Source organism: Panicum hallii, chromosome 7, assembly GCF_002211085.1.
Source record: "Panicum hallii strain FIL2 chromosome 7, PHallii_v3.1, whole genome shotgun sequence".
NCBI classification, from domain to species: Eukaryota; Viridiplantae; Streptophyta; class Magnoliopsida; order Poales; family Poaceae; genus Panicum; species Panicum hallii.
Window position 1 is genome coordinate 27,147,201 of NC_038048.1, and position 25,831 is coordinate 27,173,031.

General features: G+C 46.9%; 3 protein-coding genes across 3 annotated transcripts; 1 reads left to right on the top strand and 2 right to left on the bottom strand.

Moving 5' to 3' along the window:
• Positions 1-971: 971 nt before the first annotated feature.
• LOC112900958 lies at positions 972-1,935 on the bottom strand. Its single transcript, XM_025969738.1, has 2 exons — positions 1,426-1,935; positions 972-1,310 (listed from the first exon to the last, which is right to left on the bottom strand). The coding sequence occupies exons 1-2, from the start codon at positions 1,792-1,794 to the stop codon at positions 1,203-1,205; spliced, it is 477 nt and encodes a 158-aa protein (XP_025825523.1). The 5' UTR covers positions 1,795-1,935; the 3' UTR covers positions 972-1,202.
• On the bottom strand, positions 1,822-3,336 carry LOC112900560. The gene is made up of 2 exons (XM_025969410.1): positions 2,518-3,336; positions 1,822-2,310 (listed from the first exon to the last, which is right to left on the bottom strand). Exons 1-2 carry the CDS (start codon positions 3,291-3,293, stop codon positions 1,950-1,952), a joined length of 1,137 nt encoding a protein of 378 aa, XP_025825195.1. The 5' UTR covers positions 3,294-3,336; the 3' UTR covers positions 1,822-1,949.
• A 9,379-nt stretch (positions 3,337-12,715) lies between these two features.
• Positions 12,716-14,299, top strand: LOC112900262 (protein OSCA1-like). Its single transcript, XM_025969056.1, has 2 exons — positions 12,716-13,117; positions 13,771-14,299. The coding sequence occupies exons 1-2, from the start codon at positions 12,863-12,865 to the stop codon at positions 14,029-14,031; spliced, it is 516 nt and encodes a 171-aa protein (XP_025824841.1). The 5' UTR covers positions 12,716-12,862; the 3' UTR covers positions 14,032-14,299.
• Positions 14,300-25,831: the final 11,532 nt, after the last annotated feature.

Below are 25,831 nucleotides of genomic sequence, written 5' to 3' on the forward strand. Positions count from 1 at the left end.
TATCTGGGTGAGAAAGGCTTTTTTAGCTGCACATATAGAGGGGGTTCCCAATTTTGGAAAGGATTACATGAGGTTAAAAGTAGCTGCCAGAGAGGTCTAAAACATGCAGTGAATGATGGCAAGAAAACAAGGTTTTGGCATGATGTGTGGTTGGGAGAATGTCCCCTGAGAATCAGTTTCTCCAATTTTTTTGAAATGTATCATCAACAGAACTGCTCTGTGCACCAGGCACTGGGCACTGGAGAAGTGGACCTAACATTCAGGAGGAACTTTGGGGGGATGGAAGAAATAGAGTGGGAGGGCTTGCTGAGAAGGGTAGAGGATGTAGTGATATCACACAGTCCAGATTCAGTAACATGGGTTCTTGAGAGAAGCGGCTTGTTCACAACCTCTTCGTTGTATAGAGAGCTTCAGTTTCCTGGTGTCACCAATAGATATATGATGGACATCTGGGAGGCCTGCCACTGAAAATTAGAATTTTCTTTGGCAAGTTTGCAATGACAAGATTCAATCTGCGAACAATCGATAAAAAGAAATTGGTCGGGGGACTTAGAATGCAAAATGTGTGGCAGACCTGAAACTACTGACCATATAATCTTCGGATGTATCTTGGCACACTTTCTCTGGTGTCTTAGCAGCGAGGTGTTTGGGTGAGGTGTTTGGGTGGCGAACGGTCCCGGTTGGCGTATCTAGCTTTCAAGACCTGGTTTTGGAGAGGGCTGATCGAAAAACTAAACAAATGCTTATTTTCTTTTTTTGGGTGTGCAGCTTGGTGCCATTGGCTAATCAGGAATGACTTTGTGTTTAACAATGTGGTTATTTCCTCACCTGAGGTGTGTCTCTTTCGCTTCATTTCTTATATGCAGAGGTGGGAGATCCTATGCAAGGGGAAAAAGCAGCTCCAGGTGGACGAGGCGATCCAGCGACTGAAGCTCCACCTGTCATCGTTGCAATCTAATACCTGAGCGCGGGGAAGTACCTACTGAAAGTGCGCGCGTTTCTCCAGATGTCGTCTTCTTTTGTTTTCACTTTGAGAGGGAGTCTTAAGAGGGGGAGTTCGTTTTCTCATCTGAGCTGGTGCTCTGTGCTGAGAAAATGCTTTTGTAAGGCGTGAGTTTTTGAGCAACTCTATGACTTGTAACACTGGTATCCCCAGTACACTCTTTATGCTTTCAGTAAAGCTGGGCCGGAGGGTCTCTGGTCTAAAAAATATTTGATCGCTTGGGTGTTGCCCAAAAGTTGATACGTGACCTTGCGCCTTTGCTTACATAAGGATTCACACCACAAATAACATGAATTTCGAAGTCCCCCTTCATATAGCAATTCAGTAGGCAGAATAAATGGAAAAAGTTTACATTTAACCAAATAACAGTGAAATTTGAAAGCAAAAAAGAAAGAAAAACAACAGAAAGGAAATTCACTGACCCCGGTTTTCTTGGAATAGTTGTTCAATGCAGCATTGGCCTTGCTGGCAAAGAACTCTTGGTCAACCTGAAACTTCTTTCTGATGTCTGTTATGAATCTTTTCTGGTTCACAGATAGGATTTCTGCCTGGTCCAGCCGTGAGACCTGCACCTCAAACAATGCCGACAGAGCCATGCGGAGCTGCCCAACTTCACTATTTGAGAGTGCATGGCCATTCCACAAAGACTCAACCAATTCCATTTGCAGGAGTGACATGGTTAGCTTTGACAATGCGTTAGGATCAGGGTGCCATGAGTTCAGCGCCGCACTGCTATAGGCTTCTTGGTAGGCACCAGACATAACATGACCATGCTGTTCTGCCATTGCCATGGCTGATGCGGCATCAATGTTGCTCGCAAGCAAGTACCATGCCGCAACATGTTCTGTGAATGTGTTGAAGAGTGCACAGAGAAAGGCAACCAGGCCATACAGAGAGCAACACTCTGAGCCGAAGTGCCTTAGTGCATATTATAGCAACCTCAAAATCACTCTGAGTGGGGCATGCATGTAGTGGCATACCAAATTGTGTTCAGAATGATGTTGGAGCCAGGATCCATTGGGCCATAACAATAACCAGCCCTGAGGATGCTGCTGTGGTGACACTCGCGCAAGACATCTCCCGACAGACGGGCAAGTGCTTCCAGGTAATGTGCATGAATTTTGTCAAGGAGCAAGAGTTTCAATGTTTGCATGTAGCGGAATGTTGCAGTCACCTCCTTCCTACTCTCAGTATATTCAGCAGAGGCCCCAGATGGCACCTCCTTCGCCCTTCTCTTCCTACTTCCCCTCTCTGTGTATTCAGAAGAGGCACTAGATGGAAGCTCCTTCACCTCCTCCTCCTTCACCTCCTCCTCCTCCTCCTCCTCCTCCTCCTATATCCTCCTCCTCCTCCTCCTCATTTCCTTATATCCACCACCAGCAGAGTCCCCTGATTGCAGTTTCTTCTCCACCTTTCTCTTCGTCTTCTTCCTGGCATCATGATACCGTGAACCAGCAAGCTGCAAAGGTTGCCAGTAACAGAGATCTGTGAGCTCCATGTTCCTGGGCTCTCACTTTAGCAGCTTGCCGAGGCGCTTCAAGTTTGCAGAGGAGACGTGGCGGCCCTTGCACTGCACGGGCAGAATCATGGAGGCATCGTTCAGCCGAGCTGCCAGCAACTGCGACGCTCTCAGAAAGGTGGTTGGTTCGGGGTGCTTTGCAGAGACAGCGGCACAGCCCAGGGCTACCTTGGTGCTAAGGGAGATGACACAGGATCCGGGTTTGCCGTTCTGTGGGTCGACGCTGCTGTTACGGTCCAGCAAGATGAGCCGCACGGCGGCAAGGAGGTCAGCACCGGCCAGGCGCAGGTAGCGTAGCGCCTCAGTCTCCGCGAGGTAGCGGAAGTAGAATATGAGGAAGCTTACAAGGCCTTCGAGCGACCGCCGGGCGACGGTCATGCGTTCGGCCATCTTCGCGGACAGCCGGAGGTGGAGGAAGTCATCGCTATCGCTGACGATCCTGGACAAGACTGACTCCCTTGTGTGCAGCTGGGCCGCCTTCCCGTCATCTTCATCACCGGGATTGATGGACGTTGGCGAAGAGGGGGAGTATGAGATGGCGTTGGCGATGATGTTGGAGACCGGGTCCAGCACGCCGAAGCACACGCCGGCGCTGAGGAGGCGCAGGGCCAGCGAGGGAATCTCCTCCGTCGGCATCTGGTCGAGCGCCGCCTTGTAGAAGTCGTAGATCTGGTCGAGCAGCACGCGTATGTCCTCCTTCAGGGTCTCCCGAGTCACTGGCACGGTGGCAGCGCCATCGCCGATTCGGCGGAGATGCTTGCGATGGGACATCTCGCTCTTCCCCGGCGACGATGTATTGCGGCCCCCGTCGATGCGTTCCTGACGGGCAAGCCAGGAGGTGAGGGGCGGCGACAGTGATATTTGGGCCGCACAAATGCTTCGTGTCGTTAAACTGGGCCTGTTTGGCCCCAGAAAAAACACAAAACGTCAAAAATTATCTGAAATCACCATATTTATCCTTGAGGGCCTTTTGTCTTCTCTTCTCTAGTACTCTATGTTCAAATTCTATATTTGTATAAACTAGTACGCACTAACCCGCCCGTTCCAAATTATAATCCATTTTAAATTTATCATAAGTCAAACTTTTCTAGTGTTGACCAAGTGTATAAAAAGGTGCACAAATATCTACAGTATCAAACTACTTTCACTATATGCATAATGTAATATATATTGGTTGTGCATTTATTTGATATGGAATATGTCAAAGTTTCATAAGTCTGATATAGGACAAAGCCAAGGCAACTTATAACTTAAAACAGAGGAAGCGTGTACGTAAAAATGGACATCCATCTCAAGACCGTCAGTCTCTGCCATCCCCACATCGCCCTCTCCATGTCGCGCCCTTGCAACCTGCCTCTCTCACTTCATCATCTAATTTCCTCTCCAACCAGATGGTTGATAAAAAAAATCATGAAGACTTTTGACAATCTTGAGAATTTTAAAGTAATAGCATAAATCAATAGTGACCCATTTTGCGTGGATCTGGTGTGAAGAATTGGAAGAAAGATTCTTCCTAAAAAAACCTATATTTGACTTGTCAAGTGAGATGTTTACCTTCAAGATTATTTTCAAGCATCTTGATTCTTTAACTAGATGATATATATTATATATAATCCATTTTATTGGATTGGCGTCATAGCTACTGTAGATTTGAAATAAAAATACATCCCGATTATATTTTTGTTTTCACATAAGTTGTTTCACCATATTCCAAAAATCATAAAACTTTTCGATGTTATAAATCAATAGCAATCCATCTAGCACCTAATGTAGATTCGAAATAAGAATCTTCCGGAAAATTATTTTTGAGTTGTCAGGTGAGTTGTTCACCCTCAAGATTGTTTTCCAAAAGCTTAAAATTTTTAGTAACTGATATAAATCAATAGCAATGTAGATTTAAAATAAAAATTTCTTCCTAGTAAACCATATTTGAGTGCTCACCTAAACTATATATATTATCAAACTTTTTACAAGGAGATTGAGGCAAATCACCCAAAAGACAACAAGAACCACAAGAAATCAAAGATGAAGCACATGGAGAAACAACGATTTGTTACCGATGTTTAGACTCACAAAGGAACCTATATCTCTGTTGGGGAGCCCACAAAGAGCTAGATCCTGGGTCTTCAACCCTCCCCTCACCTAAGCGACCACAAGGACGATTGAGCTTAAGTTTACTTACTCAAACTCTCTACTATGAGGAAGGCAATACAAACATCCTGGGATGCAACTACACTAGTTGGCTCTCACGGTTGATACTTATATGTATAGGAGACTTTACCTGCAGGAGTAACAGATGGGAAGTCAAATGATTTGGTGATGATTTTGATTCTCAAAGACCGGAGATGAACTCACAAGCACTCAATCTTGAAAATTGCTCAACTAAGCATTATCTCTAGGGAGTGGAGAAAGAGCTCAAAGAGCTTTCAATGTTTATACTACCCAGCATCAAATGATGAGAGAACTGAAGAGGTATTTGTACCCATTGCACATAATTTTTGTATTCGTGCCAAATTGCTTTAGGCACCCGGTAGGGATTTTACTATATCGCTGCCATGTCGACGCTAAGATACTTTGGCATGGATATTTTATATACATGCCATATTATTTTATAGGATCCAGCTAATGTACGGACGACCATATTTTAGTCGTGCAGTACGGCCATTCCCTTTTGGGAAAGGAGGCAAACTCTATGTACTTTATGGCAGTCCTGTTTTTACTCTCTGTTCTCAAGGGGGCAATTTAGAACTTACCACTCCAAGAAATATGCGGATTTTCCTAGATGAACAATGGCAATCACAACCTTGGTTTTCACTGATGATATGACAAACTAATAGAAATTCAGAAAAATTACTTTGGGTGCATATGTATAGCAAATCCACTATTTTCTCTATAATTTGAGAACCTGGTCTACAATTTTAATCAGGATTTCCCAAACAGATCCACTATTGCCTGATCTAAAGCACATATTGGTTTCAGAAAAATCACTCGAACCGACAAATTCAGATCTTGTTTGTTCTTAAAAAAAACTGCATAAACAGATATCCAGCAGTTCACATCGGACTTATGCACTGGATTGGTTACGCTTTGCAAAAAACTGCATGAACCACCCAATAATATGTACTGCAAGCAGACTGCACATAGCATTTCCTTCCCCTTCTTAATAGTTGAAGTGCCTAATATCTACTACTATATAACCTGATCTGGGTTCCCCCAATGTAACAAGGAAAATGGAGATGGATAGAGTACCTATAGTGCAAAAGAAATAAAAATGGAAAAATCATCTACTAAATTACATTCTTTTGCTTCGATGTAACCATGTGATTACCTGATGAAAAAGTAAAGAAAATGCCTACTAAATTGCATTTTTGCATAGTTTTAACCACATCTTTTACTGATGGAAAAGTAAAAAATATGATTGCTGAATTATATTGTTTTACTTGGTTCAAACCACATTTTTGCCTGATGAAAAAGTACAAAATTGCTAATATAGAATCGATGCGGAACACACCTATATTTTTGCTAATTCAGAACCATATTATTGCCTACTAAAGTATATTGGTTTGCCTAACTTAGTAGCATATTACTGCCCAATGAATTACATCATTTTGCCTAATTTACAAGTATGATATGAACATCAACGATGTATTGGTGAGAGAAACATCGGAACAAAGCTAACAGAGAACACACAAAAAGAAAGATCTCATGGTGATGCCATAAAATTACTGAAAAGTATTGAAAGCCAGTGATAAAAGAAAGGAATGATAGCAATGACAAACATTATTTTGGAGAAAAAGGCCTAAAAGCCAGCAGTTCATAATGTTGCTTGGTAATTTTTAGTAACAATTAAACACATGTTGAAATTTTGCCTAACAGTTATAAATCGAGACTTAACAGAGCAAACCAAAAATCATTCCTAATAAATTTATTCCTTTTAACACATGCAAGCTGACGCATTACTGCATTGAAATATTGTGGATGTGCCTATTGAAACAAAAGGCAAGCATTCAAGTTATTGAGCAGAACACAAAAGCTAAAAATAAAAATGAGCAATTGCTTAATCTCTACTATTACTAAAGTAAGCAATGATTTCTTGGTCAGTCAATCGGAGTCATAATTGGAATCTGGCACTATTGAAAAATAATTTGTAAAAGCGCCCATTTTTCTAATGAGTCGGTTACTGTAACTTTCGAACCACCGCTGGAAATATATTTTTAGGGGGCAGGTGACGGGGCGAGCCATCCCTGGAAACTGGAAATGACCACCATTTTCAAGGGTGGGTGACGCCATCACCCACCCTTGGAAATAGCATTTCTAGGATCGGGTCATCCATCGCCCACCCCTGGAAATGAGAACCATTTCTAGGAGCGGCGATGGCCTCACCTGCTCCTGAAAATGATTTTTAGGAATGGGTGATGGCATGACCTGTCTCTACGAATGGTCCCATGCAAATAAATCCATAATTTTTTTAAATAATTTCGAATAAAGTCAAACTTTATAGAAAAATTGTTGAGGCTAATGAGATCTAAAATTTTGTAGTTTTAAAGTTTAAGATCATTTAACAGTCTAGAAAAATATTATAAGTTCTCTAAGTTTAAAACATAGAAGTTTTGATTTTTTTTCAAAAAACCTCGGATGTAGAGTAGCTCCATATCAAAGTTGTAATGGTAAAATCTAAAATTTTATGTTTATACATTATTCATTATTTATTTAAGACCGTTTAGAATCACAAGATTATTTAAGCATAGTTATGCCCTACACATGACCATGACTATCGATATGGATAGTTCATTTATATATAAACTAGACTATGTAGCTAGATTGAAGTGACATACTTATAGATAGATTTATGTATACACTATCTACCGTATTAGATATCCACGATTGAATTGTTGTACTATATAGTATGAATGTAGTATATGTGAATATGAAAACAATTTGAACATATGTATTGCGATTGTGATATTTTGACCATTTGAAAAAAATACTTGAGATATGTGAAATACATCTTGTGTGAGTATATATAGATATATATTTATATTTTAATGAAAAGAATAATAAATAAACAAATAAATAATTAATTATAGGTGTGGGTGATGGCGTCAGCCACTCCTAGAAATGATTTACATGGGTGGATGATGGCATCACCCGCACCTACAAACTGATTTCAGAATTAAAATAAAATAATAGCATACCTTACACAGTCACAAGTGACTGTCTAGTGTGATGGAGATGAGGGTACGTGCGAGGCCTGAGGTAAGCGGTTCGAACCTCGATTAGCGTGATTGTGCATATTTTATAAAAAAATTATACCTCTGTAGTAGAGTGGCCTGTGGTGGTGGTCGGTTGGCTGGCAGTTATTTTTTCTTTTTCATTTTGCTGTTCTCAATTTTTTTACTTCTTTTTTATTTTTTTTAAAAATAATTTGTAAAGGCGGGTCAGGGGCGAGCATGTTACCTGTTCCTGCAAACAGCTATTTGTAGCTGTAAAAAGTAGGAGCGGTACCGCTTCCGCCCCTACAAATGTGATTTCAACTATCACTGAAAACTATTTTTGTGATAGTGCAGTTGACCGTATGTTAAATTAAGAACCCGAAATCATTTGAACCGATGGAGATGAGTGAACGGGAGATTGGGGAGGAGACCGATTGCTCAATGGAAGCAAAAGGATAAGGTAAGGGGTAAAGTCCTCCATTCACACGTGTTGTAAAATGAAAAGGAAAAACAAAATAAGAGAAATAGAGGAAAGGAGGTAGAATCCCCTAGATTGAAAGAATTCGCATACAAAAGGTTATATTTTGAAAGGCTTACGAATTGAGTCATAAGACGTGAGGCGTGCGACTTGGATGTTAAATATTGAAATTTTTTAGGGGGGAGGGGCTAACCTAGAGAGAGGAATGGGAGAAGGTGAAATACTGAAACGACGGAGGCAACAACGAACGGAACAGCATGTGATCTCTGAAGTCTGGTAGAACTCGTTCATCTGAGTGGAAATCTTGTTTGTATTTGTGGTGTTCGATGGTGGATGGATGGCTGATGGAGCGGCCGTGCAGAACTGCAAGCATACGGCCGGCTGGTTTGAAGTCTTTACCATTTTATAAACGACATATGGCCGGTTGGTTTGAAGTCTTTACTATTTTATAAATAATATATTTTATAGTATTCATACCGCCGTCGTTGTTAGATACCACCAGTGATAGAATAACCCCCCGCCCCTGCAAAAAAATAAACATATTCCTCAGCAATCTCGCCAAAAATCCTGGAAAAAAATCCACAACACACAAAAAACATATAATTAACATGATAGGACGTTCAATGGAAAATATCTCATCAGATGAACCATTGAACAAACGAAAATAGAGTACGTAACATTGAAATATACCTTTTGTAACATCAAATGTATACAATAAAATTGAACAACTCACTAGCACCAATTTTCACAGAAAACACATTCTCACCACAACAAATGTACATGTTCCAAGCAACATCTGATCGATCCTTTTTTCCCTAATCTCTAAGAATTACAACTTTGCAGAATCAGCCATTAAAACATTGAAAAACATCTAATGCAACATTGATAAAAGACCGAAGTAACAAATAGTATCTCTTGTTGCAACATCAAGAAAAGTTTGTATCATCTTAATTTGCTTTTACTACAACATCCAAAATCACATATTATGACATGTGAGATGATATAATGCAAAAAAAACTATCACAACATCATCTCCACACACCAAACTGGTCGTCATCGTCATCGTCCTGCTCCTCTGGTCACACCACCGACTCTGGTTCCCTGTCAAGGCCAGCCGCCGGCATCCTTCGACGCAAGAGAGAGGAGGTCGCCAGCGGTGTAGTGATGGAATAGCTCCCCACCTGCTGCCCTCTCGTCACATCCCTGAGGTTCAGCTCTATCTGATTCCCAACCACCTCATTAACGGATTGACCAAACCATGGAGCGACCGAGCGAGGGGGCAGAAAATGGCGGCCTCGTCCGTGATTTGAGGCAAGGATGACATGGGGGGCATGGTGGAGGCAGACGGACGTAGCATAGGGTAAGGGAATTGAGAGCGCCACCGTCAAGAGCGATGGGGACGACGCGAACCCATGGGGCTGCAGTGCAGCAGTAGAGCAAGCAGAGAAGCCACCGTCCGAGAAAAAATAGTGAAAGGATAAAAGGAGCGAAATTTATATGGTGTACGATCAGACACATGCTGTACGATATTTCACTTCCGTCGGATGTAGACTACTAGCATTACCGATTAATTAAAGATCACACATATATAGCACGTGCACATCAATAACAGATTTGCTCCTCGTTAATCGATTGAGGAATTGCTTTTCCATCAATCGACGTCAGGGGTGTCGGATTGGCGTCGAACAGGTGAGATTGACTCATGTATAATTGAGGTAATGGGTTTAGTTGTGCCCGATTGTGGTTATATCAAGCGCGGCTGTGATTTCATCACCAAGTTCACTCGCTAGCTCCTGTTCACTTTTCTTCTTCCCCTTTCGCATTTCTCTCTCCCATCGCGACATGTGAGATCCGGAACGAGGCTAAGAATGGCAATGGTTCGTTTTCGGGTCGGATATCCACGGATTTCGGATCTAGCGGGTTTAGGTTTGGGGATGATTTCTCACCCATGGTTTTAGGGTTCGGGGCCCAAAACCTATCGGGTTTGGCTTTTCACCCATGGGTACCTAATGGATATCCCTTTGAAATAAAAACTCATATTTTATAGTATACTAATAATAACTTTGTTTATTTAGACTATTAAATTTATTCTAAATTGACTCAGAAAATTATTTACTATTTATTACCTCTTGTTTATACATGTGAATGTTATATATGATGTATATGTTAGAAAGTACTTATTGCTCTCACTGTATTGCCATACGAAGCAGGTTTCGGATATCCAATCGGATTTTGGATATCCGTGGGTTTTAATTTTGGGATAAATTTTTACATGAATCGGTGTTTGGGGTGAATTCAAATTTTAAGTTTGGGTTTCGATTTTCGATGCCCAGACACTCCACACAATCCGAATCCGCCCAGTTGCCATCCTAAGGTAGTGTTTGGATTCAAAGTGCAAAAGGGCAAAAGGGTAAAAATTTTACCATTCGCCAAAAGTGGCAAAAGTTTTGCCATTAGGAGTGTTTGGATCCAAATGGCAAAAGTTTTGCTAAAAGCTCATTTAAACCTCTTTTCTCCTTTTTGCCATAGGGTGTTTGGGTCCAAATGGAAAAAAAGAGCAAATTTTTTATTGTTTCCTTTTGCTATCTGTTTTTGCTGTTTTCTTTTTACCATAGGGTGTTTGGGTCCAAATGGAAAAAAAAGAGCAAATTTTTTACTATTTGCCCTTTTGCCAAAGGATCCAAACAGGCCCTAAATCGAGGCGTTTCCAGCGGCATGCCGGCGGAGGTCAGCAGGCAGAACGCAGAGGCGTGCGGTCCCTGGCAAAGGAGCGGAGGCGCGTCGGAGCATGCGCCCCTCCCCTCCTTCACGTGCACGCGCGCTGCCATGGTGGCTCCACCCTAGGCTGCGGCCGGGGGTGGCGAACTGTGAAGCAGGTGTTTGACGAGTCACCAATGCCGACAGCCCTTGCCGTCCCTGCCTCTCACGTCCCTATCCTCCGAGTCCCTGTCCATCTCCGGCCTCTCTCAGTGGCTCAGTGCATCCTCAGGTTCCAGCCTCCTGGCACTACTACTTTCTACTCCTTCCTCTCGTCTGCCTTGTTAGTTGCTTTGGTAGATCCGGATGGGATATTGGATTATGCAGGCTGTGTCAGTAAATGAAGAGGAAATTTAGGGTTTTCCTCTTGTTTAATCTGTGATTTGCAGTCAGACTGTGCTTTTGCTTAAGTATTTGTGGATTCTGAGTTAAACGTTTGTTTGATTTCAGGTCTGTTGTTGATGGAATGACATAGTTGGGTGTCCATTTGGTACTTGCTATGTCAATTTGGGGCTTTTCATCTGTGTTCTGCACAATATTGGTTTGAGTACAGAGATAGGTGAGGAAAGTTCAGAGCAGCACGACAACCAGTCACGTATAGGGTCCGTTTGGTTCCGATTCCGGCAGCAGATTCGCATCCAAAACATCAGCTTCGCAACCAAAGGGCTCGGACGGCCGACGCGATTCCAATAAATCTACCGATTCCCGCAGTTGACTTCCCAATCGGTCGCTACCCCAGATTTCACCGATTCTCCCGTGTATTTACCCGCCTGCCATCCGTTACAACGCACCGCTTCGTTCTTTTTCTTTCTTCTCCCGACCGCGCGTGCTCAGCGAAGAAGATAGTGCTCGGGCGGCTCTCCACGCCGGCGCCCCCCTGCCGCGCCCCCGGCCGCCGCCCGCGGCCTCCCGACACGCCCCCCGCCGCCGGCCGCCGCCGGCCGCCGCCCCCGGGCCGGCCCTGCCGCGCCCCCCGACGCGCCCAAGCCGCCGCCCCCGCCGCCCCCCGCCGCGCCCCCCGCGCACCGCCGATCGAGGTGCAGCGCCGGCGGGTGGGCGGGGGGTGGACGAGTCACCGGATCTCCTTCTACGCCTCCCGCGCCTACTTCCTACTCATCATCCTCCAGATCCCGCTCTTCCGGTCGGTAACAGATCGCTGCCACGCTCCCTTCCATCTACTCCCCACGAGCAATAATCAACCAGTGCTTTGCTTTCTCCTTGACTTTCCAGTTCTCGTAGATTTCGGCGACTCTGATCACCAGGCGTGCTTACGTTTGGGGCTAGATCCATTATTTACTAACTCATGATTAGTTCTCGCGCTTTTGCTGTATGTGGGCGTCGAGAGGGTTGAACGCAAGTTTTGTGATTCCGTGCCTTGATGTCGTAGTGTTGAACGCTTTTACACACTCATTGCGGTAGTGTTTTGTTTCCATGTCTTGTTGTGGTAAACCTTACTGGTTACTTCTGTCAGTGCTAGTGCTTGCGTGATTGCCATCTCAAAAACGGCAAGCACCCCTACTTGTGCGAAAAGGCCTGCACATAAGCACATTGATTATATCTAAGAAAGTACACTTCTGGAACTGGAAACCTCAGGATGCAGTAGTTCCTGGATTCTACAGTGTTTCTCAAAGTTTCTGTGTGCCGTTAGTATAAGAGGCCGGGAGCTGATTTTGAAAATTATTAGGAAAAAAAGGCAACCTGATTCTTGGTATTTTAACGTAATTTTTTTAACCATTGTATCTGGTCATCTTGTGTCTCATGGGGCTGTGCTATATTAGCAAGAGCATTATTTAGATATGTTCTTGTTCATCTAATTGGAGTGTTGCATGTAATTTTTATGGATTGAGTTACTAGTTTATCACATGTTCTGACCGTGGTCTGTAACTATCCTTATGCACACGTTTACACTGTTTCAGATAATAAATGTGTACAATCAAGAATATGAGAGTGCAGCAGCAGTTTGGCCAAGTGTTCATGGACGTATAATCACAGCATTGATCATATCACAGCTCCTCCTTGGATTGCTTAGCACAAAAGGCGCTGGCCAGTCAACTCCGGTGCTCCTTCTTCTTCCAGTTGTAACCTTTTATTTCCACAAGTATTGCAAGAATCGCTATGAACCTACTTTTGTGAAATGCCCGTTACAGGTAAAGTTTCTTTTCCAAATTTTGGAGTTAATATATGAATAATATTAGAATGGGTCTTCAAAGAAACATGAATAATGTTGCTTAAAAACTCATTGACTTGTGTGCTCAGATTTTTTCCATTTAGATTCGGATTGTTAGTTTGGCAAGATAGATTGACAAATGAAGGTGTCAATTACTCCCTCTGATCCCAAGTGTGTAGGTCGTTTAGGACACTGACATGGTCTCTGATGTGTCACTTTTGCAATTTTTATAAAAGTATACCGATTTAAATAGTGAAGATTATATATTATGAAAGTACTTTCCATGATGAATCTAGTAACATTACCAAGTGTTCATTGATGTGCCAAGTTAATAAAGTTTGACTGGATAGAATCCTAAAATGACCTACATTTGGAATGGAGGGAGTAAAGGTTTATAGCTAATGCCATTCGAAGTTTATAGCTAAAGGCTTGTTGTAAGAATTGACTATTGTTATATTAAATACTTTAAATGGATTCTATTAGACCAACTGTTTACGCAACCTGTATATATGTATAATAAACATATGACCTAAATACGATTAGATTAAAAATGGCATAAATTCAACATGTTTACAACAGTCACACTATGGAACATAACTACAAGTAGTAATACATTTCCATTTCCTTCTCCAGGAGGCAATGAAGAAGGATACCCTAGAACGTGCAAGAGAGCCAGGATTTGATCTCAAAGGATATCTGATGAATGCCTACATCCACCCAGCTTTTAAAGGTGACGACGACGATGAGAAGTTCTCAATTGCCGATGAACCAGAGGCAGAGCAAGTCCTGGTGGCAACCAAGCGGCAATCTAGGAGGAACACCCCTGTCCCTAGTAAATACAATGGCTCGGATTCACCTTCTCTGCCTGAAATTGTAAATGATCAGCGGCTGTAGAAAGTTCTGCAGTTTTCCATTGTATATTAAGTGAAGGGCACAATAATGCTTTTGAGTACCTCTAGTTTATACAAATAAGGAGTAATGGCCAATATATATTTTTGCATGTATGGTTCTTTTGCCTGGTGTGTTCTACCTATTCCCGTGAATTCTTCACTCGTGAAGTTGTTGCTGGGATATAGGATGCAACTGAAATTCGGATACTCTATTGTTTCTGAGGACGGTTCAGTTTAGTTTGCTCCATGGATGTTGCTGTCCTTTCGCACCATATTTTGTTCTTGTTCATTTAAATTTGCTCCATGGATATTTCTGCGTGCCTGTGTTCTTGCACTATATTTTGCTGCTATTATTAGTTTCGTTATGGGATTAAAATGAGAGGGTTTAATTTAATGTTTATTGGAGCTAGGCTCGTTCCCAGCAGCCGATCGGTTTGAGTTCATTTACATTTTATTGTCTTTATGATTTTTCATGTAGTTTTCTGTGCGTTTGACCATGTTTGGCCAACATGTTTGACAAAAATGAAGTCAACTTCGTAGCTTTGAGTAATGTATACAGGAACAATTAATCAGCATATAAACAGTCTTATACAGTCTCAGGGGCAAAACTGACATTTCTCACAGAATCCCACAGTTGACAGCTGTTTCAGCCAAACAGCTTTCAGCTTTCCCACAGCTGTCAGCTCACAGTAGCTTTCCCACAGCTGATTTTAGAAATCAGATTTTCAGGAATTCACAGCTGAACCAAACACACCCATAGTAGATCGGCTTCTGGACAGCCTTGACTTTGCCAGCCGGGCTGGGTCCTTTCGGACCCCAGGTCACCTGATGCTTCTCCGGGCTGGGACCCGGCCGAACCCTCCGAAGCAGGGCCGGTTGTAACATTGGTGGAGGCCCGTTGGTGCGCGTTTGTCCGACCGATGCCCAGTCGATCCTGATCCCATATTCGCCAGCGAACTCCAAGAACTTCTTGCCTGTGAAGGTTGTCCCATTGTCTGTGATGATGGCGTTGGGTACACCGAACCGGTAGATAATGTCAAGATAGGCCTCCTAGGAGTTGGTTTTGGCGATGGGTTTCGCCTTGATCCACTTGGTGAACTTGTCCACCGCGACAAGCAAGTGAGTGAAACCACCGGGGGCCTTCTTGAGAGGTCCGACCATGTCGAGACCCCAGACCACGAACAGCCAGGTGAGGGGGATGGTCTGAAGCGCCTGCGCTGGCAAGCGGGTTTGCCAAGCATAGAACTGATACCCCTTGCACGTGCAGACAACTTCCTCTGTGTCGCGCAGTGCTGTAGGCTATTAGAAACCATGGTGGAAAGCTTTGCCCCGCGTGATGCCCACAGATGCCAGCTTGGATCTCTAGGAGGAGTTCCTTACCTTGTTGGGTTAGGATGCATTTCATGAGCATTCCTATCCCTGACGGGCTACGTTTGTAAAGTTCGCTATTGATGGCGATAAACGTCTTGGCGCATTGAGCAATCCTTCATGCCTTGGTTCAGTCAGTTGGGAGGACCTTGTCGAGGAGGTAGGCCAGGAGAGGCGCCCTCCACTCGGGGTCGTTTACCGCTGCATCGGCTGCTGGAGTCATAACCTCCATCGCGAGGTAGTTGAGGCCCCCGAGCCCTTGGTCGGGGGACACCTGCTGGGAAGCTCCGAAATAGGGCCCCCGGGCATCGGTTCGGACAACCTCTAAGGTAGGTCCGGCTTGACACGGATTGGAGGCGCATGGAGATCATTGATGAAGACCCCGCTGGGAACGGGATCCCGCTGGGCCGCCATCTTAGCGAGTGCATCAACGTCGTTGTTGTCCCTCTGCGGGATGTGATGCAGCTCGATCCCCATAAACCTGTCCTCCAGTTTGCAGACATCCTGGCAGTGTGCGTTCATGAGGGAGTTTTCGCAGTTAGACTCCTTCATGACTTGGTCTACCACCAGCTTGGAGTCACCGTAGGCATAGAGCCGGATTGCTCCAAGCTCAACGGCAATGTGGAGGCCATTGATAAGGCCCTCGTATTCAGCGATGTTGTTCGAGGCCAGGAAGTGGAGGCGGATCGTGTAGAGGAGCCTATTCCCCTCAGGTGAGATCAGCACTACACTAGCCCTCGCGCCGGGTCCCATGACCGACCCGTAGAAATACAGGGTCCAGTATTCATGGGCGATGTTCGGAGTCAGGGTTTGGACCTCCATCCACTTGGCCATGAAGTTGGCCAAGGCCCGCGACTTGATGGCAGTCCAGGGAGGGGGCGTACTTGATGTCGTAGCCCATGAGCTCGAGTACCCATTTGGAGATCCGTCTCGTAGCGTCGCAGCTGTGGACGACCTCCCCGAGCGGGAATGAGGTGACAACAGTGACCTCATGGTCGGTGAAATAGTGTTGCAGCTTCTTAGTCACCATGAGCATGGCGTATAAGAGCTTCTACACTTGTGTATAGTGGGCCTTCGTCTTGGTAAGTACTTCGCTGATAAAGTACACCGATCGTTGAACCTTCAGCGCACGTCCTGGTTCCTCCCTTTCGACTACAAGAGCGGCGCTAATCACGTGGGTAGTTGCCGCAAGGTAAAGTAGGAGAGGTTCGCGTTGCTTGGGAGCAACAAGGACTGGGGCTGAGGTTAGGAATGCTTTAAGGCTATGCAAGGCTTGCTGAGCCTCCTTCATCTAGATGAACGTATCCGACTTTTTGAGGAGCTTGTAGAGGGGCATCCCCCGCTCGCCCAGTTGGGATAGGAACCGATTGAGGGCGGCCAAACAACCGGTGATGGCCGTGATTTTTTTGGGGTTGGCTTTGATGCCATGCTCGGACACTATGTATCCGAGCTGCTTCCCCTTCAGAACCCCAAAAGTGCATTTTTCAGGATTCAATTTTATGCTGTGGGTTTCGGTGGCTCGAGCTAGTCGGGCTGCTGAGACGGACTGATCTGATCGGCGAAATATCTCTGCATGCAACGCTGGTAGGTGGCGCCAATGTTTTTCAGGCCAAATGGCATGGTGACGTAGTAGTACGTGCCGAATGGGGTGATGAAAGAGATCGCGAGCTGGTCGGGCTCTTTCGTCGTGATCTGGTGATAGCCCGAGTAGGCATCCAGAAAAGAGAGGATTTTGCATCCCAATGTGGAATCAACTATCTGGTCTATGCGCGGTAAAGAGAAAGGGTCCTTGGGACATGCCTTGTTACAGCCAGTATAGTCAACACACATTCTCCATTTTCTATTCTTCTTTTTTACAAGGATGGGATTGGCAAGCCAATCGGAGTGATACACTTTCTTGATGAAACTAGCTGCCAAGAGCTTGGCGATCTCCTCGCCTATGGCCTTGCGCCTCTCATCATCGAAACAACCCAGGTGTTGGTGCACGGGCTTGGAACCCAGCCTGATGCGGAGCTCTTCCTCGGCGATCTCCCTCAGGATGCCTGGCATGTCAAAGGGCTTCCATGCGAAGGCATCATGATTGGCATGCATGAAGTCGACGAGCGTGCTTTCCTATTTGGTTAGGAGCTGGGTCTCAATCCGCACGGTCTTGGTCAGGTCGTTGGGGTCGACCTCGACCGCCTTGGTATCCTCGGTCGGGAGGAAGGCGTTGAACGAGGTTGGCTCATTGCGGTCGGGAGTGCCCTCCACCACCATTTCGTGAAGCTTCTCGAGCTCGGCGGAGTTGGTGATGATGGTGGAGATTCGAAGTGCTGGCGGCTACAGGCATATGCCTGTTCGAAGGAGCCGCTCATTGTGATGACACCATTCGGTCCTGGCATCTTCAGCTTGAGGTAGGTGTAGTTGGGGACCGCCATGAACTTGGCATAGCACGGATGCCCGAGGATGGCGTGGTATGACCCCTCAAAATCCACCACCTCGAAGATCAGGGTCTCGGTGCGGAAGTTGCTGTGCTCACCGAACGTGACTGGCAGGTCTATGTTCCCCAGGGCGTATGCCATCATGCCAGGGATGATACCGAGGAAGGGGAAGATGGAGGCGAGGAGCTTGGACCGCGAGATGCCCATGGCGTCGAGGGTCTCAACATACAAAATATTGAGGCTGCTGCCCCCGTCCATCAGCACCTTGGTCAGGCGCTTGTTGTCGATGATGGGGTCGACAACGAGCGGGCAGCTCCCTGGTCGGGGAACGCTGGGAGGGTGGTTGCCCCGATCGAAGGTGATTGGAGTGCTCGACCAACAGAGGAACTTGGGGATGGCGTTCCTAGCGGCGTAGACTTCCCAGAGGTGGACCTTATGTTGATGCTTGGAGCAGTCGTCCTCAGACCCTCCGAAGATCATTAGGCAGCCATTCGGCTTAGGGAAGCTGCCCCAGTCCTTGGCCGGTGCCCCCTTATTTTTGGGTGCCTCGTTGCGGTCCCCGCCCTTGCGCTTGCTAGGCTGACCCAGCATGCGCTTGAGGAGCTTGGAGTCCTTGAGCTTGTGCTTGACGGGGTAGCCGTGATTGGTGCATGGCTTTTCCAGGAGCTGCTCAAAATGGTCAGCATTGCCCTGTCTCTTGCCCACGCGGTCGACCGCCGCGACCGTGTTGGGGTTGTGACGACGCCGGTCCTTCTTCTTCGTTTTCCCCTGTCCTGAGGAGGGGCCCTCATCCTGGTCCTCCGTCTTGGCCTTGCCTTTGGCCCAACCATCGGTGAAGACCGCCCCGACCGCCTCCTCGCTGGAGGCGTGGTTCGTGGCAATGTCCAGGAGCTCGCGGGTGGTGCGTGGCTTCCGGGAGCTGAGCTTGTGAATGAGGGACTTGCAGGTGGTCCCAGAGAGGAACGCACTGACAACATCTGTGTTGATGACGTCAGTGAGGGAATTGCACTGCTCAGAGAATTGGTGTATGTAGTCCCGGAGGGATTCGCTAGGCTCCTATTTGCAGCTCTTGAGGTCCTAGGAATTTCCAGAGCGCACATATGTCCCCTGGAAGTTCTCAACAAAGACCTGTTTGAGCTCGCCAAACTGCGGATGGTGTTGGGCAGCAAGAATTTGAGCCACGCCCGAACATACTCCCCGACACAGATGGGGAGGTACTAGATGATGAAGTAATCATCATCAGCTCCTCCAGCCTGACAAGCGAGCCGAAAGTCTTCCAGCCATACAACGGGGTTCATCTCCCTGGTGTGCTTGGTGATGTTCGTGGGCGGTCGGAAGCGCGGCGGGAATGGTGCTTTTTGGATGCGACAACCGAAGGCCTGCGGGCCCGGGCCGTCCTGACTGGGGCTCCTGTTGCGGTCCTAATCACATGGTCGGCCACCACGCCGTGGCGCGCCTCCTCATTCTCCCCTCAGGTTGCTGGGCATCAGACGCGTCCACGGTGGCCCGGTTGACATCGGCGCCGCGACGGGCTAGTTGTCACAAGTGGATGACGTTGTGCGCATCGTAGTTAGGCCCGAGCCGGCCACGCACCAGCGGGTGCTGCGAGGCAGGCGCCGGCTCGTGGCGCGGCATAGTCGCGGCATCATGACCTGCCTGAGGCGGACGCCCATGCTGCTGGTGGACTGAGGGGTTTGGCCGCTGCGAGCCTGCTCCCCCGATTGGGTAGGAGGCCGCGTGTCGGTTGCGCGACGCGGAGCTTTTCGATTGCTGCACGGTGGCACACTCCACCAACGTCCGGATGTTGCGGTGGAAATCCCACCATTGAGGGTCCACAGGGTCGGGCAGGTTGCACAGAAGCATAGCTGCGGCGGCGATGCTCTGCCCATCCCGCGCAAACTGCGGGGCGCCATTGGCCTCTGTGATGATGGCCTGCTGGACTTGATAGGCGTGTGCCCGCGTGCTGCGCGCAATGTTACAAGCATTCGGCTTGGAGTTGCGCCGAGGGTGCACCGACGTAGGTGACGGCTGGCGCTGCCGCTGTTGGTGCACCTCCTCGCCGTGCGCCTGGGTGTTAGCCAGGGCCTACGCGCGCCGGTCTGCCAGGGTGTTCGTGTCGTTGGTCTCCACCGGGACCAGCAGTCGCCCCTGCACATCCGCCATGGCGCATTCTTGCAGCGTGGGACAGTCAATGGGCAATAGGTCGCCAACACTTGACCCTTCACTTAGGAGGTCATCGTCAGAGAAGAGATCATGGAATGAGGCGGGACTCTACCCCATCGTGCCCACAAACTCGGTCACGAGCGGGGGTAGTGGTATGGTCCTCCGGAGCTCCCTAGCATGAACACTCGCGGCGTTCGTGAGGCCAAACGGGAACCAACCGCGCGGTGAGTGTGGTGGGGACAACGGGATCCCTCTGGAGAGCTAGTGGAAGACGTTGCATAGTGAGAATAGGAGCAAGTCCACTTCACTCGCTGGGGGGTTGGCGCCGAGCATGAGCTCGACGCGACGCGCGAGCACCTCAGTGTCGAGGTCAGCCAGCAGTTCGATCGAGGGAGTGTTTACCTTGAGCGACATCAGTGGAGTGGCCTCCTCGCAGAGGCAAAGCGTGCCGAGACGATCAGCAACAAAGTCCAGGCTTCCAAAACGGAAGGCCTGGAAGGGCGTGAAGATGGGAGGTGCCCACAGCCCAACGCGCGGGGCCTTGGGAAACTCCAACGAGCTGAAGCAAATCATATTGCCTAGGCTCGTAAAGCTGGAGGTATCAGAGATGAAGGCCATCTGATCGTCGGGATGGTGAATGCACGATGTCCTACCCATGGACGGTGCCAAACTATCGGTTTCAAAAATAACTGGCAGCTAAATCTACTCAAAGTGTTTGTCGCACGTTGTGATCGGAGGTGGCCTAGCACACGATGACTCAAGGTTTATACTGGTTTAGGCAATCATGCCCTACATCCAGTCGAGGGCCGGTTGAATGTATTGCTTAAGCCCGGGTGCTCGTAAGAGATTAGGGAGTTACAAGCTTTCGAGTGAGAATGGACGATGAGTCTACTTGTGGAGCAATGATGCCCCTTTCCTAAACGGATGACCCTCCCTTTTATAGTCCAAGGGGGGCCCTCCTTACAAAGGGCTGGTAGAAAGAGAGAGAGAGAGAGAGAGAGAGAGAGAGTTTCCTTGCCCCGCGGGTCGGGATCATCAGCTCTGTCAGTCGGGACCGCCAACTCCATCAGTCAGAGTCCTTGTGCGGCCACCGTCCAAGTCTTGTGTCGCGGAGTGGCCGTCTTGTTCTGCACCTGTACGTCGTGCTCTGTCGGTCGGGGGGCGGGTGTGCGTGGGTAAGTACGGTATGGTAGTCACGCCTCGTCCCAGGCACTACGCCCTGTCACTCCGTCGTGATGGGAGCGTGTTCGCCGTATCGCGATGATGTCGCTCCCCGTCCCTTTGCGAGGACGGGTAGGTGGAATAGTGTCCCCCTACTGTGGTAGCAAGGGGGACTGTAACCCCCGTGGGGGGAGTGGTTGGCCCCGTACAGCAAGTTGACTTCGGCGTGTGTCCTTATCCGCCACACTTGCTCCTGCAGCCTGCTAGTACGCAAGGTCCGGCTGGCCTCAGCCTCGCCGGTCGGGGATAGTGACGCCTGTAAGGCGGAGCCCGGTCGGAGATCTTGGTTAGAGCTGTGGTACGGACCCAGTCCCCGAGCATCCCCTCGGTCAGGGACGCAAGCCAGATTTTCTCCGACCGGGCGGCCGGTTGGGGTCACGGGCCCAAGCGGTCTGGATGAAGTCACGGCCCACGAGGACGGTCATCCGTTCTAGGCGCGGTTTTGGGCCAGCTAGAATGCCAGTGGAAAGTGGGCCCGCTGGGGACCCCGGGTCCCTGGACCCGTCACCTAGTCACATCGAGCCTCCATGCAAGCATTCGCGGAAACGGCCCTCCACTCCTCTTTGACTCATGCTGCCTAGCGCTGCTGTCACCTATGGTTTAGTGGTTCTAATTTGTGTTTGTTGCAATTGATTCATGCCCGATGAATTGGTGCATTCAGCATTTGGTCCAGTAGTTCGATGTAGCTTATTTGTTTAATTTTAGGCATAAAAAAGATTGAAGGTTATTGATTTGAAATCTTCGTGGACTAGAGTCGCAATGAAACCCAAATCAACTATAGCTAGTGCCTGCACACCAATACTGCAAACTACAGAAAGCAGACTGGATTGAGGAATTATTCCTACAGTAACATGTACCTTTTATTTTCATAAACCTATACGATGGATGATTGTTCAATTCGCTAATATTTATGTACATCCAATGTTGAATTCCTGCATCCGCCACTGGGCAGACGGCGAGGCACTGGGCAGGATGACCAGATGGAGATGGTGGCTTATGAAGTTGATGCTTAAAGATGCTTGAAGCTCAAAATGGAACTTGGAAATCTGTTTTTTCTTTCCTTACATGAAATTTATGCTTAGCTCTCTCACTAGATCTTCTGCTAGGAGTATAGCTTTTATACTTTGTAAACTGCTGAAGTAGTAAGCTATGAAGTTTTGATTGTTCTGATAGTCCTGGCAACCCTTTATGCAAGGTTTTAAATCTCCCGCTAGCCTCCGCTATAGCTATTTGAGGTAGGGTACGGCTATTTGAACTCATATATCATTTAGCCGCTATAGCCTGCTATAGCCTCATTTAGCCCGCTATTAGCTGTTTTTAGAGTGCAGCCACTAAACCTCTTAGCCTGCTATTTTGAACCATGCCTTTTATGTGACTAGAGATCAGTGTGATGAGGCGCAAAGTGGTGAGAACTAATTCTTTTTGTCAAACTCAGTGTAGTTTTGTTGTTTCTGAAATTCAGCTTCACCCACTCTTGAGAAAAGAAATTTAAAGGAAAAGGAGTAAGTTGCACTAATCATACAACATTTTTGGCAAGTCGGTGCAAATTAGTCTAACAACTTGCAAAGTACTCAATTTAGTTAAACATCTGGTCCAAAAAGTTGCTACGACGATGTATTTGGCTACGCTAGACTATGAGGTGTCAAGGGGGAGAGTAGGGCTGGTATTCAACTTTTTTCTTGGGCGGAGGGGCATTTGAATGAAATCTGCCAAGCAATTTTTGATCAATCTTGTGGGATGAAAACTTCTCGATTCTCTCAACTCAGGGTGGGCATTATTGACCGATGACCGAAAACCGAACCGAAATACCCGAGAACTGAACCGAATTACCCGAAACTGAAAAAATCGGTCACAAATTTGGTCCTCAGTTCTTACTAACCGAAATAATATCGGTTTATTCGGTTCTACCCCTCGGTTAACCGAATAACCTGAACTAACCGAAATCTCAAAGAAGCCTAGAAACATGTTGCAGCCCGGCCCATATAAGAAAACCCTAACTAAATATATACTCAACACACCATGAGGCCCACACTCACAACCATCCACCGACGGCGCTCCTCCCCATGGGCGAGCAGAGGCGGCGCCCGGGGCGCTCCTCCCCCGGGCGAACGGCGGCAGCGCCCGGGGCCTCCTCCCCCCGGGCGAGCGGCGGCGGTGCCCAGGACCTCCTCCCTCGCGGGCGAGCGGTAGCGGCGCTAGGGGTCTCCTCCCCCGCATCCTCCAGCGCAGGCGAGCGGCTGCGGCGCTAGAGGCCTCCTCCCCCACGAGCGAGCGGTGGTGGCGCCCAGGACCTCCTCCCCCGTGAGCAAGTAGTAGCGGCGACCGGATCTCCTCCCCCGCGGGCCAGCAGCAGCGGCGCTAGGATCTCCTCCCCCGCGGGCCAGCAGCGGCGGCGCCAGGATCTCCTCCCCCGCGGGCCAAGGGTGGCGGTGGCGGTGAGGTCAAGCACAAGAGGTGGCATGGTTCATCTGTGTTTATTTGTGTTCATCTGTGTTGATCCGATTCAATTTGTGTTCATCTATGTTGATCTGTGCTTCATTATGTGTCGATTTGTGCCTCCTCATCTCTGATTTTTTTTATGTATTATCTAGTGGCTCGGTTAGTTCGGGTCGGAACCGAGACCGAACCGAACTAACTGAGACCGAAAATCCTCAGTCTTGATAAATTCTAGGAACCAATCGGTTCTTATTTTCGTGGAACCGAAATTCCAAAATGGCTGAAGAATCGATCGGTTCGGTTCGGTCTACCCGAACACCCACCCTGACTCTCAACTCCCTATAACACTAACCTTGTTCAGTCTAGCATCGGAGGCAAAAGTGTGGATGTAGAGACGTGAAGGCGTGGAGGAAAATGTATAGCATTATTGGTTGAGCTCGAGGTCATGCTAGCAAGAAATCAAACTAAGAAATTCCTAGTAGATCAAATTAACATTATATATAAAAGATAAGTTCTCTAAGCTCTTAATCTTATGTTCTATGCTAAGTTGTTGCATCAGATTGAGCATTTTTATAAGTTGTTAGATCAATCTGCACCCACCTGCCAAGTTGTTGTATGGTAGGTGCAAATTACTTAAGAGAAAATATAGGATAGGATTGAGCATGCCCTAAGGAAGGTCGTTGTGCTAGCTCATGGGAGGCAAGACTCCAGAGGATAGTTTAGACCATCTGAAGGTGCATCTAGGCCCACTAATGTGTTTTCTGAATTGAATGACAAAATGGTTAAAGGACTAATATGTTTGCTAATGATTTGTTGAGCAGGGGTTTACATGTAAAAGAATTTATGGTGTTGGCTCATAACACATGCAATCATACTGAGGCTCATATTGTTAAATGACAAGCAACATGCAACATGAATCAGAGGCAAGGGTTCATGCATATTAAAGATGGTGCCTATCTATAGCTTGTTATAGTAGACAATCTTTAGCTTGTTATAGTAGACAATGTAAGATTAAAATTGTGTGATTACAAACAAGACAAGATTCATTTATTTAAATCTAAGAATCAAAATATATGAGGACATGGATTTCACATGGCAAACAAGTGACTATGCAACAAGGGACTAAGCAAAGTTTGGTCCAATGATGACTTGGGCCATAGAACCTTTGCTAGGGTGAAGTGGCTAGTACTTGGGTAATTTTGAAGCATCAAGTCAAGTTTTGGAGAGTGAAGCAATATGTAGCATCAAATTATTATTGAATTACATGGTAGAGTGGTTTAAGAATTAAGAGAAGTGACATTGATCATGTGTGATGGAAAAATCCTAAGTCACTAGCTCAAGATGGAAATGCTCAAGATGATAAGCAATGTTGAAAGCCCTCAAATTGAGAAAGATAAAGTATGGCATGATGAAGACATACACGCTCAAGTGGTTGAATTGTAGTTTCTATTAAAGCATAGGTATGTCGTACTATCAATAGGGATGCAACATTAGTTGGGTGACTACACCAAAACTTCTCATAGGATTACCTAAGTCAGTTGCATTTGAGGGAACCCACTAATTTACTAATTTTGAGCAACTTGGGTGAACCAAGATTTCGTTTCGGTCCACCAGGTCGAGCTCTCTAACTTCAGGGTGTTCTGCTCAGGGGCAAACCGGTCTGACCGGTTTGGGAATCAGCCATCTGCACAGGGCTGGTTAGTAATGGCTAGTTTAGTTTGAAAACTATCTGATCGGTTGAGGAACTGGTCTGCATCTTACATCTAACGGCTAGTTTTTAAGAGTGGGGTATTTATACACCTTTGCCCTCTCCTTCGAGCTTGAGGGCTGCTGGTTCTCTTTGCATTTTGAGCTTTCTAAGGCCTTTCCCTTGACCAGCAAGCTCTCCCCAACCACTTTTTGTGAGTTGTGCTAACTTTAGTTGCCAATCTTTGAGTTGGGTTGAGGAGTGATTGTGTGTGAGCAGTAGAAAGCATTCCATAGTTTAAGAACTTGTGGTTGATGTCAAGACAACTCATGAAGTATTTGTTACTGTTGGAGTTGAAGTCGGGCTACATAACAAGACAAGGTCTTCAATGGGCGAAAGCCTGATCCAAGATGTAATATTGGTGCTATCATGTTGCTTTGGGCTTCTGTGATCGTGGTATGTACTAACACATCACAAAAGGAAAGAGATGAGAGGAGACTTGAAGGGTT